This window comes from Blennius ocellaris (assembly GCF_963422515.1).
Source record: "Blennius ocellaris genome assembly, chromosome: 19".
Lineage (NCBI taxonomy): Eukaryota > Metazoa > Chordata > Actinopteri > Blenniiformes > Blenniidae > Blennius > Blennius ocellaris.
The window spans coordinates 14,447,497-14,462,255 of NC_137668.1; the positions used below are offsets into that span (position 1 = coordinate 14,447,497).

At 46.4% G+C, this 14,759-nt stretch overlaps 2 protein-coding genes across 2 annotated transcripts in view; both read left to right on the top strand.

Annotated features, from left to right (window-relative positions):
- Window positions 1-455: 455 nt before the first annotated feature.
- LOC308143805 (suppressor of tumorigenicity 14 protein homolog) lies at window positions 456-7,592 on the top strand (the record flags this gene model as incomplete). Its single annotated transcript, XM_080514727.1, has 19 exons — window positions 456-536; window positions 1,054-1,240; window positions 1,339-1,463; window positions 2,535-2,602; window positions 2,716-2,909; window positions 3,092-3,187; window positions 3,734-3,953; window positions 4,064-4,206; window positions 4,330-4,427; window positions 4,582-4,691; window positions 4,856-4,989; window positions 5,068-5,172; window positions 5,448-5,558; window positions 5,639-5,752; window positions 5,860-5,979; window positions 6,084-6,267; window positions 6,340-6,611; window positions 7,162-7,298; window positions 7,425-7,592. The coding sequence occupies 19 exons, from the start codon at window positions 456-458 to the stop codon at window positions 7,590-7,592; spliced, it is 2,667 nt and encodes an 888-aa protein (XP_080370853.1).
- Window positions 7,593-9,892: 2,300 nt separating this feature from the next.
- The window catches only part of flt1 (fms related receptor tyrosine kinase 1), a 29,391-nt gene continuing 24,524 nt past the window's right edge, over window positions 9,893-14,759 (top strand). The window contains exons 1-3 of the mRNA XM_080514713.1: window positions 9,893-10,089; window positions 12,550-12,646; window positions 13,310-13,515. Of these exons, the coding sequence (XP_080370839.1) occupies window positions 10,035-10,089; window positions 12,550-12,646; window positions 13,310-13,515 (358 nt within the window). The 5' untranslated portion in view covers window positions 9,893-10,034. The remainder of the gene's footprint in view (window positions 10,090-12,549; window positions 12,647-13,309; window positions 13,516-14,759) is intronic.

The window sequence follows — 14,759 nt, forward strand, 5'->3', positions numbered from 1 at the left end:
AAATTACATGTTGTCTCACGACAGTGGAGCTTCCAAGGGCACAGCAGGTTCGTAATACCTCGCACACGATGCCCTCAAACACTCTTTTGTCCCTCCGAGTTTAACTCCTACCTACACAACGAGACAGTTTGCCCACCACAATATCTGTCGCACGGATGATTGTGCGGATTGTAGCCTTTCATAGTGGCCTCATTGTCCCACGCACTGCATTCTGGGGCTCCGTGTGACACCTGCCGTCCAGTTCAGGTGGACGGGAGGCGGTGAATGCTCGCCGCATCCGAGCCACTCAGGTCGGATTTCTGCGCTTTTTTTCTTTTTCTTTTCTTCTTCTTCTTTTTTTTTTTTCTTTTTCCAAAGGAAGTGACAGCCAGGGGGGGTTTCCTCTCTCTCTCCATCGTTCCTATGCCTAAGGTATTGTTGCATATCGCCTCTCCGGAGCTAAACGGGACAGTGCTATGTGGACTCTCCCCAAAAGTAAAACTTGCGAAGTGTACTGCGTCTCCGGCCATGGGCGCTCCGGCTCCTGCGCCGCACAGGTAAGCCATCACCGTGCGCCTTTCTCTGCGCGTAATAGACGAAAGGAGTCGAGCCGTCCTTTCTGTCAGTGAACGGTTCTTAGAGGAGTCGACACTGCCGTTCTCGATGTTTACTCGCTGGAGGTCCTTGTCACAGAAAAGGGAGGTCAAACTCTGATAGCAAGGCTTCATTTTAACAGTAAACTCCGTCTCTAGGGGCGCGTCGGTCTGTTTCTCATGAATGTCCGTGTCGGGCTGAAGTCGCTTGATTGAGTGCTGACACCGCAGAGCCAGGCCGTGGGAAAGTAGACCCCTCCAGCCACACTGTGTCTGCTTCCCCGGGGGAATCCTGCCAACTCCTTAAATGTTTCAGGAGATCCTTTCAACGGCAATGCAGTCACCGTTACTCTCAGCAAATCACTGTCCGTCCAGTCTGACATTGACTTTTCTCTACTGATCCTCTAGGAATACATTTAATGATACAAGACATTAAAAAAAAGCCAGTATGATATTTCAGAGATGTGCTTGTTTCTGAAAGGGAGAGGGGGAGTTAAAGGAGCCCGCCCAGTCACTGAGCCCCCCCACGAAGCCTCAGGACCAGGCTGAGCCGAGGGTGGAGAAGGTGCGCGCTCCAGTCTGTGGCTCCTGGAGGAGGTGGATGTTAGGTTTCCTGCCTCTCTTTCCCTTAGCTGCTGCCATTGCACTGAGTCTCCACCACCTAACATGTGAGTACACACCTGCTTGGTGTTTCCAGATTCAGAAAACCCCTGTAATGTAATTTTTTTTAGGCACTTGTCTACGATGTCTGCCTGTCCCTCCTCAGCACCGCCCTGCACAGTGTTCCTCCTCGGAGGCAGCGTGGAGTTCCCGAACCTGAGCTTCTCCTCAGAGCTGACTGACTCCACCTCCCCACAGTTCCGCCTGCAGGCTCAGGCTCTCAACCATTATGTAAGTGGGAAGGTGGACCTGTCTGTCACTGCTTCTCCCGCCGGGTGACACTTCGGAGAGCTCCCTGACCTTCCTGCACCAGACTGAAGCCGATCTTGCAGCTCTAACTTCGATGTGCTTCACTCCGGCAGGTCACCGGTGTTTTCATGCCGTGCTTTCAAAACAACACTGCCCTCCTTCTCCTGACTCTTGTCCATTCTTATTTATCAAGGTTTCCTTCTTATCTACTTCATCCTCCTCCTTTCTGTACACAACTTTCCTCTCTTCTGCCCCCATTTCTATCTCTCGGTGGTGGTGTTAAATGTAAAGCTGAAACAGGAGCTGGGCACAGTGTGTGTGTGAGTTCCCGAGACCCCCGGGGACGGGGCCCTTTCAAGACTGAGGACAAGCCAGGCATTTGTGAGCCCGGCTAAGCCCAGGCAGCAAGAGTGAGAGGAAGAGCAGTCCTTCAATAAAAACATTGTCTGTGTAGCTTTCGCACAATCAGCCACTCTGTGCGCCGCAGACTACAGAGAGTAGGGGAACCTCTGTTTGATGCCCAGGTTAAGAGAGAGAGGCTGGGCAGTAGGGCAAGCCGGACGACAGAAGGACCAGGAGGCGGGCAGAGATACTGGAGGCCGTTTTCAGATGTTTGTATCAATAGACTGTATTTAAACTGCAGCGTCTTCAGCTGACAAAGGTGAGCAATAGGTGGGAATTCCCAACGCTCGGCAGTAACATCGTGTAATGTTCCTGTAAGCGGTTGTGAGGGCGAGTTGGGAGCCTTGTTAAGTGGTCATAGTATCTTTTGGCCATCTGTTCATTAAAGAGCAGGTGAACTTAAGGCCAGGAGCCCATACCACCCAGGGTCCTACCTTTATAGAGCCGGCAGGTAGACACAATGGCGCTCTGTGCTGCTCAAGTTCAACATACTCACGCACACACGCACACACACAGGAACAGTGCTTTTGTTGAGTTCAGGCTACATGTTCAACCAGGTGTGTTAGTGTCATGGAAATGGGAAATGTGACCTCAATTAAACTTCTGTGACGTCCTGCCTGCAGTTTTCCCATCTTCATCTTTTAATAACAGTTCTCAGAACTCTACGAGTCCCCTCCGTGGAGCTCTTACTACCTGCGCTCAGGAATAACTGCCTTCAGGTATGCGTCACCCACAGAACCACCAACCGACAACCAGAAACCACTCAGCGGTACACTGTACATCATGTCCCCGCTGCAGAATAGCAACCTTGTGAAACCCTTTTGTGTGGCAGTGAAGGAGCAGCGGGGCTCAATGTCTTCTACTGGAGTAAATTCTCCGCCCCGCTTGACGTTGCCAAGGTGATTCAGACGTCCAGCCCGGAGAGGCTGCAGCGCAGGCTACCGGGCAGCAACAAAGTGCAGCGGGACAGCCGCAATGAGCAGCGCTACTACATGGAGCAGGACGACGACATGCTCCATCTACTGGGTGAGACTCTCCTTGTCATTTGCATGCAATTACTAAGGGTTTTAATTACAAGGTTTTAACATACCTTTGTACTTCAAATAAGATGTAAAAACAAAAAGTGTTTTTGTATTATAGGGTTTTTGTGATTCGTTAGCCAATGTGCAGCGGTGATGAAGTGTGTTCCTGTTTCTGTCTGGGTGCAGGTTTGGACCCCGATGACTTTGAGTCAGACGAAAAATCTGACAAAAGTAAAAATCCAAATAGTATCCAGAGTGGAAAATGGCAGCTTGGCTTCCAAGGTGAGAAAATTCTCTTCTGCTATTTGCACCATCCGTTGGAACGAATTAAAAATAGAATACCTACGAAGAAACCGATGTGCAAATTCTCCCAAAACAAACGGCGACAAAAAAGTTGAAGATAAAAGTGTGATGCAGCTGTTAAAAATGTTGTGTGAAGCTCTCAAAGTTCAAGTCAATGCATTAACCCACAAACAAATTGTATTGCACAGGCTTGGTATATTCTCTACAAATCCTGAGCAGCTTTGGTTCTTACTTCATTTGGAGCTCCTTCTTTTTGCACAATGGTGCCACCTTCTTTCAGAGAGGAGCCAATAAAACCTTGAAACTGGCGTGAATTTGTGTTGGTTATGGCCGACAAATCATATTGCCGAATGTAAAATGTGTGCAAGGTTAGAAAGGATGACATTCCATGGGTATAATCAACAACACGTGGGGCAGCACCACTGGAATCACCACCTTCACCATAGTGCTGATATGGGTTGTTTTTTTTGCGTTCAGGTCCAATGTGATGTCTCTTTGTCATTTAAAATGGTTTCCCATCCGTAGCAATGTCCTTTGACCTCTATGCCAAATATGGGAACAACCGCACCCTGAGCCTCGTGAGTCCCAAGAAGCCGTACTACCAGTGGCGGCTCCGCGTTCCGTCAGGTCACGTGGTTCGATTGGTCGTACTCACCCTGCACGGTGCCACGCCGGGAAGCTGCAGCGCCCACAAGCTCTCTGCCTACGACTTCCTGCTCCCTTTACAAAATAAGATCATCGCCAGGTGAGTACCTCTCATTGGTGCGACTCAATTTTAGGGAGCCGTAACGATTGTGAGTGTAGCGAAAGTCGAATTTCGTTCGTAATGCAGATGGCTGTCGATGCGTGTTTCAGGTGGTGTGGGCTGCCTGTTTCAGGCTCTTCTCCCGTCATGAAGCTGACATCATCTGGAAATGTTATGTTGGTCACCTTCTCCTTCAGCAGACAACGGGATGGAGCAATCTTCAAGGCTTACTTCCAGGCCATCCCAAAAGCAGGTCCAAATACTGTTTCTGTAACCACCTCAGTGGTGATCTTTTAGTTGATCAGCATATGTACATGCAGCATGACGTTTTGGCGATGTCGCTTTGTTCCCTGTATGTAAATATCTCCCTCTGCAGGTTGTGGAGGGTCAATATCCTCCTGGAATGGGTCTATTTCCTCGCCGTACTACCCGTCTTACTACCCCCCCAATATAGACTGCACTTGGACACTCAGGGTGAGCAATGTGAGGGTGTTTGTACACACATTTGTAATCCGAGTGTGCTAAAAGAAGAAGGAGTAGGCGGACAGTCAATGTGAATGAATCATCCCTTTGTGGTCCACATTCCAGCGCTTCCTCCTTCTTTTGTTGTCCCTGTTTACGTTATCAGGTGCCGTTGCCAGGATACCTAATCTCCATGACGATTGTGACGATTGACATCCAGGATTCCCCGTCGTCAGACGGCTGTGAGAAAGACTGGCTGGACATCGGTGGGGTGAAGTGAGTGGAGAAACCCGTCCCATCAGCAACTGTTTGAAGCCTTCTCTTAATCGATACTGTAAAAATTCACATTCGCTCTCTTCGGCCTCCAAAGTGTTTTATCTCAAAGTCTGAGAGTGCATTAAGACATTTAATGACTTTTTTTTGTCTTTCTTCATATGTAGACTGTGTAATCCAGTCTCAGACAGCAGCAAGAAGCGAGTCTACTCCTCTCCTCTCTCTCTCCACTTCCACTCTGACGAATCTCTCACCAGCAAGGGCTTCTACTTGTTGTACCGAGCGTTTTCTCCAGAGGGGAGTAAGTCATATCCGAAGCTTTTACTCCTCTCAGCTTGTCTCGTTTATCCCTTGTGTCTAAATCCCTGTTTATCATCAGCTTGCCCTCGTCAGTTTCGTTGTGGCGATGGCCGCTGTATCCCTCTGAGGAAGGTGTGCGATGGAATGAAGGATTGCTCGGACGGACGTGACGAGGCCAAATGCTGTAAGTCGTGTTCGCTTAAGGTCCTTTTAACCCCTTGGGTCAGAAACAAGGTACGCTCCAGACAGGTGACCAGTCCGTCAGCAATTTACTTTTTTCTTTTGAAATTGTGGAGGAAAGGCTGGACGAACTGATAAAACATTTGAAATCCACACACGAGCAGATGTCAGATGTGCCACCTTCAGCCACACTTAAAATACTCCACCCAAAATGACAAAATAGACAAAACGCTGGACTCATACATTGCTGTTTGCGCGTGTCGGTGGTGAATGGTGCAGCGTCCTGCAGGCCGGGGGAGGCGTTGTGTGGAAACGGCCAGTGTAAACCCCAAAGCAGCCAGTGTCCCGGCCAGAGCGCCTGCGCCGACAGCAGCGAGGAGGGAACCTGTGGTGAGTCGCCGTGGTGACACGCATTGGCGTGTCACTTTGTTTTTTAATGTGTGTTCTTTGTGCTCTGCTTCGGCTTTCAGGCGGTAAATGTTACCACGTCTGTCCCAACAAGGTTTGTTTGTCAAAGTCGTCGGTGTGTGACGGCGTTGTCGACTGCAAAGACCGCAGTGATGAGCTCAACTGTACCAGATCGTGTGAGCATTTAGAATTTCACAGTTCTACGCCTATAAACTATAGATGAGTATATCATTGAACACCACGAGATTGTATCTTTCTAATTATGTTTTTTTTTTCTCAACAGATTTTAAAGGCTGCTCTGTGTCCTCGTACAAATGTGCCAACGGAAAGTGTGTAAGTAAGACTAACCCCGAGTGCGATGGATTGAAAGATTGCTTCGACGGCTCTGACGAACTGCGCTGTGGTGCGTACTCACCCACCGGCCCTCACAATTCTGCCCAAACCGCCGCACAACACACCTCTCACCGTCTGAACAGATTTTCCGGCCTTCTCTCTTTTGGCTTCCAGGATGTGGCACCAGGCCCAGGAAGCGGACGAAGATCGTGGGCGGGTCCGACGCCGTGGCGGGCTCGTGGCCGTGGCAGGTCAGCCTCCAGATGGATCGCTACGGCCACGTGTGCGGCGCCACGCTGGTCTCCAGCCGCTGGCTCATCTCGGCGGCCCACTGCTTCCAGGACTCGGACGCCATCAAGTGAGAAACGCGGTCAAAGCGTCCGTGCGTTAAATCAGCGTGTCTGTATTTATGCGCCAGTGTGTCCGCCAGATACTCAGACGCTCGTGCGTGGCGGGCCTACTTGGGAATGCGCGTGATGACCACCGGGAACCACGGGGCGTCCACCAGACTGATCCGACGGATCCTTCTCCACCCGCAGTACGACCAGTTCACCTCGGACTACGACATCGCCCTCCTGGAGCTCAGCACGCCCGTCTTCTTCAACGACGTGGTGCAGCCCGTGTGCGTCCCCGCCGCCTCGCACGCGTTCAGCTCCGGGACCAGCTGCTTCGTCACAGGATGGGGCGTTCTCATGGAGGATGGTAAGCTCTGCTGAGCTCTTTCTACCGGCGTTTATAACACGTCTGTGGGAGGAAACCAGAGTACCCGGGGAGAACTCAATGCAGGAAAGCCGAGCCAAGATTCAAACCACAACCACTGAACCACTGCACCACTCTACGGCCCCTTGATTCCTCCAAACAGCTCGAAAACATGCATCGGCGGTTTATTGGTCAGTCTAACATTGTCCGAGGCGCGAATGAGAGTGTGTGTGACCAGTGTCCAGTTCAGGAAAGCAAAACAAATGGGTGGCAAATGGGTCTAAATCTCAAAACGCACTATAGAAATAATAGAATGGGAAAAAAAAGGAAATTGGAAATGACAAGAAATTTCTGTCTGAAGGTAGTAGGAACACTTTGGATTTTTTTGTTTTCGTGTTTAATATAAATATGCTGATGGAAGAAATATCTTAATTAATTTTGTTGTGGGTTTTTTTTGCCATATTGTCCACTCAATTGAACTTGAATGTTATTTTGAACAGACCTCAGACGTCTACACGCTGACAAACTCTCTGGATGTTTATGTCGCACACAGGCGAACTGGCATCTCGCCTACAAGAAGCTTCGGTGAAGATCATCAACCGGAACACCTGCAACAAGCTGTATGACGACGCCGTCACTCCCAGGATGCTGTGTGCTGGAAACCTGCAGGGAGGGATTGACGCCTGCCAGGTGAGTATCTGGGAGTACGCCAGTTTGATGCCAAAGGACATCGCGTTCAGTCACACGACGCACAGATACGTTCTTCAGGGAAGCACTGCACGTGCCCAGAATCACAGTGTTTATTTTTCACCTCAGGGCGACTCGGGAGGCCCGCTGGTGTGTCTCGAGCGTGGCAAACGCTGGTTCCTGGCGGGAATCGTGAGCTGGGGCGAGGGCTGCGCCAGGCAGAACCGGCCCGGCGTTTATACACAGGTGGTGAAATTCACTGACTGGATCCGTCAGCAGACCAAAGGACAGGTGTGACCGGGTGTCACACACACACACACACACACACACACACACACACACACACACACACACGAACAAAGTGACTCAGTGAACACACAGGAATGGAGGTTTCACACATGAGCTCCGTCTTCAGGTCGCGTTCGTGACGGCTTGACCGCACACTGAGTCAGTTTTGTGGAGGCGACAGACCAGCGGGGCCAACGACTCGCCCGCTGGCAAACAATCTGCACATCACAACAAAATGTTGGTATGATACCAAATCATAGACTTTTACACGGTGTATGACGTCAGTTTGCTTCTGGGTTTGTGCATGAAGGCATTAACACCGGACCAGTAATACACAGCAACGACATAATGATGTGACATTCTTATAACACAATATTCTGCTTTTGTATTTAAGTGGGAAAAAATTGGCATGTACAAATTCTACCAAAATATCATTATAGTGTTTATTTATCATAATTTTTTTTATAACTCCTATTCCAACATATTTCGAGTTTCTGAATGTTTTTTTTCCACTTGTGCTGAGATTTACATTAATCTCTGAATTAATTCAATAATCTGGCTGGAAATGCTGCTCAAAATGTTCTGTTTCATAAAATATCGTAAGCTGAAAAAAAAAAAGGATAGATTAATTTACTCCCCTCGAACATTCAACCAGATGAAAACCTGATATGAACATGACGATACTTATTTCAAACACTTTCACACTTTTTGTGGACTGTTTTTTTTTGTGGTCATTTTAAAAGTACAATTTTAGTAATTTACCAGACTTTTGTTCACTCTACAGTTACATATGGCTTGATACAATATACATTTCTTGCCATATACTGTAAAGATTGTTGAAGTCTATCATGTAACATTCACAACTGCTTTAATCTGCAGACTTTCAGCCTCACAAAATGGTCAAATGAGTCTGTAGATGTAAACGCAGACCATCATGCCTTGTCTATTATACTTCATCCTGTCTTTTGACAAGTAACAGTCATTAGATCCATATGGAAAGAGTTCTCTCCCAACACTTGCCCACATACACTCGCATTTAATTTTGGCCTCAACAACACCCTCCTGTGTACTGTATACTACTGTATGTGTTCGCAACTCATTTAATGGATTTCCGAGTTGTTTTTGTACTGTATATGTATGTATGTGTATTTGTATATCACAAGTTTATCAGAGTCATAGTCTTATTATGTTGAATATATGCTGTAATTATAGAAAAGTGAAATATCTCCTCAATAGAAGGTCCAGTTCAGACTTACTGTGATTTAATTTATCTTTACCACCCCCCTCCCCCCCTTTGTACTGCATTTTGCATAATAGGATCCCATTAATAACGTCATTCAACTGATGCTGGTGTGTAAGAATCAAAAGTGACTTCCACGAGGGAGAAGAGTACCATTAGGTCTGTTGAGCCTTTTGCCATTTCTCTGTGCCGATTGAGCCCACATCACCACCCAGTGGCCAGTCTGTACCATTGTATGTGCTAAAACTGAAGGAACGATGCACTTTACGCCCAAAGAATTTGAGATAATTCCATCAGCGTTAAATAGCATCATATTATTTGCCTTTATATTAAAGACACTACTACCAATGCAATAGCCTTTGTGTTTATGTGTGATTTTTCTTTCCCCCCCAACAAAGCTCATTGAGGTGCTTGTATGCATTTATTGCATTTTGCGGTATGTAATAGTTATTAAGAGTAAACTTACTGGTGTGTACATATTTGTGTATTTACTTAAAACACCACACATCTGCACAGTTTGGAGTTTCCTGCCATATGGATGGGATTACCCGTTTCTGTTGAGGAGACATTGTTGCACAGGAGCATGTTGTGCCAGGTTCAAAATGTGAGTACCTCTCATGGTGTTCATTAAGACACCGCCTGATTAGCCTACGTGCTGATCAACCCGTGTACAACAATGTACTGTACATTATCTGAGCGCCGAGGGGAACCTCGTGCGTCCTGTCTCACATGCCACCGTGCGTAATTGCTCTCTGGCGCTAATTAGACTCACATTTTAATTTGCTTTACCGTCAACAAAATCATTATTTCAATGTAAATGGTGGTTTGAAAAGTATTTGCTTTAACAGAAACGGTATCATTTACTGGTCGGATGGAATGGCGAGGGAGCGCTCTTACGCACCTTGGGTGTGTCGGAGGACGTAACGGAAACCCGCCATCCGGTGGTTGCACTGTGGGAACTCTATAAATCCGCGACACTCTCCAAAACGATGGGGAAAAAAAAAAAGTTCCACTGAAGTTCAGTCGTGTCGCCCTGTTTGCGCGATCTCCCGCAGCCAAACCTCAGGAAACCATCCGACTCCATCCAGTGGCTGTTCAGTCCAGAGCGCAACAAGTCGCCGCGTCTTCTCCAGAGAGAAAAGAAACGGCACCAGGAGTAACATTTCTTTCATGGTTTCACTTTGAAAGCCGCGACGGAGACACGAGACACCATGAATTTTGTCCTCATCTGCCTGCTTTGTGGATTTTATGGAGTTCTTGCAAAAGGTGAGCCAGCACATTTCTCTGCAGGGTGCAGAAATACCTGCCGGGAGATTAACTTCAATAATTGAATTATTTACAACTTGTAGAATTAATTCAACTGTGTTTTAAAAAAATTATTTCATGAGCCTGGTATTTTGACATATATCTTTTTTTTTTTTCTTTTTTTTTTATTTACCCTGAATTAGTAGGTCAGGCACTTTTTCGAGTGAAAACTGGAGAAAGCAATACTCGCACACGTGTGACTATGAATGTCCCACCACTTCATTTATTCACCCTCTTGGTTATTTAGTGTGGCTGTGATCAGCTTGTAAACCTCTTGGAGCGTCGTGCTTTTGAGGCAGATAAGCGGCTTCCAGCGGGGACTCTTGTTTGGATAAAGGAGACCTCTGTGGCCCGGCTCCTTGTGCGCCTTGGCCCCGGTTGAGTGGACACACGCAGGGCGTTGTTTCCTGAGACTGATGAGTTTGTCAAATGGAAGTTTTGATATAGACGAAGGAAGGAAAATATCTGCCGAGGTTTTTCTATGCGGGCTGCCCCAACGGGTTGAATTGCCATAAAAAAGAGACACATTTACACGCTATTTTTCTTTGCAAATGTAATAACTAGCAGCTGTTAACATCCCAACTAAACTTCAAGCTTTGTGCATCATTTTTCTTTACGTAATTAAATCATTTGTTGCTGCATGATGAAGTCTGAGAGCAAGATTGTATTTAGGCAACACTGTTTCTATCATTCGTTATTTATCCAGCGCTGGAGTCATAAATTAACATGCAAATGTATTTAATTTGTCAAAAATTAATAGAGTTTTTTTTGGAGTACATTAATGATAATAATAATGGAATTCTCTTTTTATTCATCTTTCACTCGAACTTTGACCTGAAAAGCTTTTTCTGGTTGTTTCTAAAACAATGATCATACATGTAATCTATTTTATCTGAGGAATATACCATGTCACCCTCAAATGAAGGCTACAACGCAACCCATGTATTTGTAGTCTGGTGAAAATGAAAATGAAATCTCCAGGATATTTTTTCTTCTTCCAGAAAATATACAAAAACGAATATTTAGATTTTTACAAAGAAAAGATACATTTTAAAACGGGTATGTGGTCACATAAAGCAGCAATAATCTAATGTGATCTTTTGAAATCATCTCCATCTATTAAAACTTTTGATGAGTTGCACCAAAATGAGTTTCTCAAAATGGGAACATAGTAAACCTAAAGCGGCCGCTAAAAAAGATTATATTATTCTTTATCTCTGGCACATTTTAATTTTGTTTGATGTTTTTTTTTTTGCTGTGTCAGTGAAATACCGGGGTTTTCATTTCTAATTGAAATGTCTAAGGACATACTGTACAACTCTGAAGTTATTTCACTTTGTTTGAATTGGCTGTAATTTTAAATAGTGAACTTTTCATCTACTTTGCACTGTAGGGAAATTGTGCTAACTCAACCCGTGTTTAAACAGCTTGTTAAAAAGAGATTCTTCACTTCCTTTTCTTGGCCTCCCCAAGCTGCCATGTGCATGTCTGTGATCTTCTCACTCACTGTGAAATCCTAGGAAATAGTATCGGAAGTGCTTACAGGCTGAGTAATACCAGACCGACTGAATGGGGCATCCACTGGGAACAATGATACTAACAATGAAAGGTAATAATGGATTTAGGTGATAAATTCACTAAATGCCATTCCTCAAAGTGCTGCAGGTTGTCTGTGGGGCTGATTTTGTTGTGTGTTCTGTGGGCAGCCTCAGTGAAGGGACGGACTTCCCTGAATGATGTTTCCGCTGTTGTTGTGAGGAAGGAAGGGTGGACAGACAAACTTCTCCATCTCTCATTAATAAACCTCAGCGATTAAGTGGAGAACTGCCTTTATTTGATAAACAAGAGGGACACTGCTTACGCATTTCCACACGAGTTGTCGAGTGGTATGAGCGAGAAGATGTGAGGAGGAGAGAGGGGGGGGTCACAGATACTTTGGCCTGGATGGAGGACGTGCTTGGGAGGTGGAGACCAGTTCTGCAGTCACTTAAGAGTCAGATTTTAGTTGAGTTATTTTGGATTACCTGACAGGAAGCATAGAAATTATTCCTGGGCTGTAAAGTGTTTGGTCTTCCAGGATTTCCTCGATAAGTGTTCTTGTGCTGATCTGATTCAATGGCTACTTCTCCAATAATCATTCAAACAATAGAATATCTCAGCCTTTTTGCCACAGAGCAGACCAGAGTCTCAATAGGTATGCACACTTTCCAAATGCATAAAAAAAAGAGAGAAATACATCAAACTGTGTGAAATCTAAGCATGATCCCACTCTGCTCCATCACAGATCACATTTACTGTTAAATAACTTCATATATTCATATTTCGGTTCACTCAGTCACATAAAAAGATGTTGGGAAGTTGCTGCAGCTCTTCTTTCTTCTTTTCTATTTTTTTGTTATAACCTCTCCCTGAATCCTGCAGAAAAAGGTCAGAAGGGGAGGTTCAGCGTCCCCATCCTGGACGTGAAAGCTCGCCAGCTCATCCTGGACGCCGACCAGACTCTCCTGCTGAGCTGCAGGTGAGTTTCAGGTAGACCGATCTCAACCGCAGGGTGGAGCTCAGGTGGCACAAGGAAGAGGACATTTCCACACAAAAAAACAAAAAACAAACAACAAAAACCCACACTGTAACCCTGAACACCACAACATTGTTGAAATAGTCAGCATCACTGATTTAATAATTAGTTTGTTTTTAACATCTAACCAATGGAGCGTCTATTTATAGATTTTTCTATTTAAACACGAAGAAGAAGTGTTCTTATCACATATTCTACAAAATCACAGTTTGCAACTCTTCTCTGTGGTTATATGTGAAATATTTGACAAAATTGCATGAGGATGATTTCTTAAATGACCGTGACAAATCGTAAGTAATGGGTTATATCCAACCACAGCGACATTCCTCCAAACGTTGCATACTTTAAAGACAAACAAGGAAACTGTCACCTGTACAATTAAAAATACCCCAAAGAGTGATGATAAAAGGTCGACCTTGCATGTTTAGACTGAAACACTTCATCTTGTTGTCCACCTTCATGTATTATTAGAACAATTTATCCATTAATAAAAGACATGCCATTTCTGTGATGTAACCTGAATGTGAATACACAATAAGACTGGCGAGTGTTTTCTAACCCCCCCCCCCCCCCCCCCCCACATACACATCTCTGCCTGTTGACCAGAGGTCGCTGGGAGCTGACCTGGGCGTTCCCGGCAGGCTTATCCAAAGATCAGGTGCGAGTGGAGGACTCTCGCTGTGGAAGAACAAGCCAGCAGTACTGCAGCCGCGTGACGATCAGCCGCAGCCAGGCCCAGCACACCGGCCTCTTCCGATGCCGATACCGACACAGGACCGAGAAACAGGCATCCGTCTACGTATATGTCACAGGTACAACGCCAACCTGAATTCCAAGACTCACCTGGATATTTTCTATCCCCGTACTTATATTATCCCTTTTATAGCCAACCGACTGTGTAGTTTGTTGCTCCTTCACTCCATGATACTTATTGTTTATACCCTGAGCTTAAACAGGATGCAGTGGGTGCTAAATACAGACCAATGCCAGAGAGCCATTTATATCTAAACACTGTTTGTCCCAACAACACATCCTCCTGGATGACTCTGGCACAGTTCCACCCTCCTCCTCCTCCCCTGCCTCTCCTTTCTCATCTCAGGCCTACCTCTTTGCTGTCTATATTTAAATCCCCCTTCTTTTTTTTTTTTTAAACTTTCGTTTACGTGCTACCTCACGGCCAGGAATAGCCCAGCTGCTGAAAGGCTCAGGCCCGGGCAGCGTTTCCCAGGGCATCAGCCTTATCTGCTCTGCTCAGCCTTGCTTGAAGCATCCTGTGCTTGGGGGAGGAGGGGGACGAGTCAAAGGGGAGGGGATGTCGCTGTGTCTCTACAAGGTGGCGGCAGGGAGGTGTGTGTGTGTGTGTGTGTGTGTGTGTGTGTGTGTGTGTGTGTGTGTGTGTGTGTGTGTGTGTGTGTGTGTGTGTGTGTGTGTGAGAGAGAGAGAGAGAGGGGAACCTAGGGGGATAAGATGAAGGCCGATGGCCCAGTGGTGTCCAGGGGCAGAGGAGGCTCGATGTCTGCCCCACCCTCTCCTCCCCGTCCTGCAGGGTGGCGCTGCTCAGTCTGAGCTGTCCGGGGCACAGAGCTGGGCTGGACGCCAGGGTCACAGGGCTCGCTACTGTTTGGCCAACAGGACCCTTGGGGGCCATCAATCGCTCGGGTCACCATGTCCATTAAGCATCACGCTCGGCCTGCAGCTCAGCTCAGACGCAGCTTCCCTCCCCGAGTCCTCGATAAAGAAATCAAAGCAAGAGAAGGAAGCCTTGAGTCTACTAGTCCTTAGGGTACTTTTGTTCGAATGTTCAGAGATTTGCTTTTCTTGAATAACACCCTATGGTAACAAACAATACAGTGAGCAACACCCACACCTTTGAATGGCATAGGACCATTACAGTCGACGAGCTGAGCGGAGAAAACACAGAGAAGCTCGTTTGAATGCTTCTAAACAATCTGTGTGTTTATTGTTGACTGCGGAGGCAGTCATCTGCTGAATGGGTATTCACTCAATGGGTGTGTGTGTGTGTGTGCGTGCTGTTTTCATTTGTTGTTGAGATGAC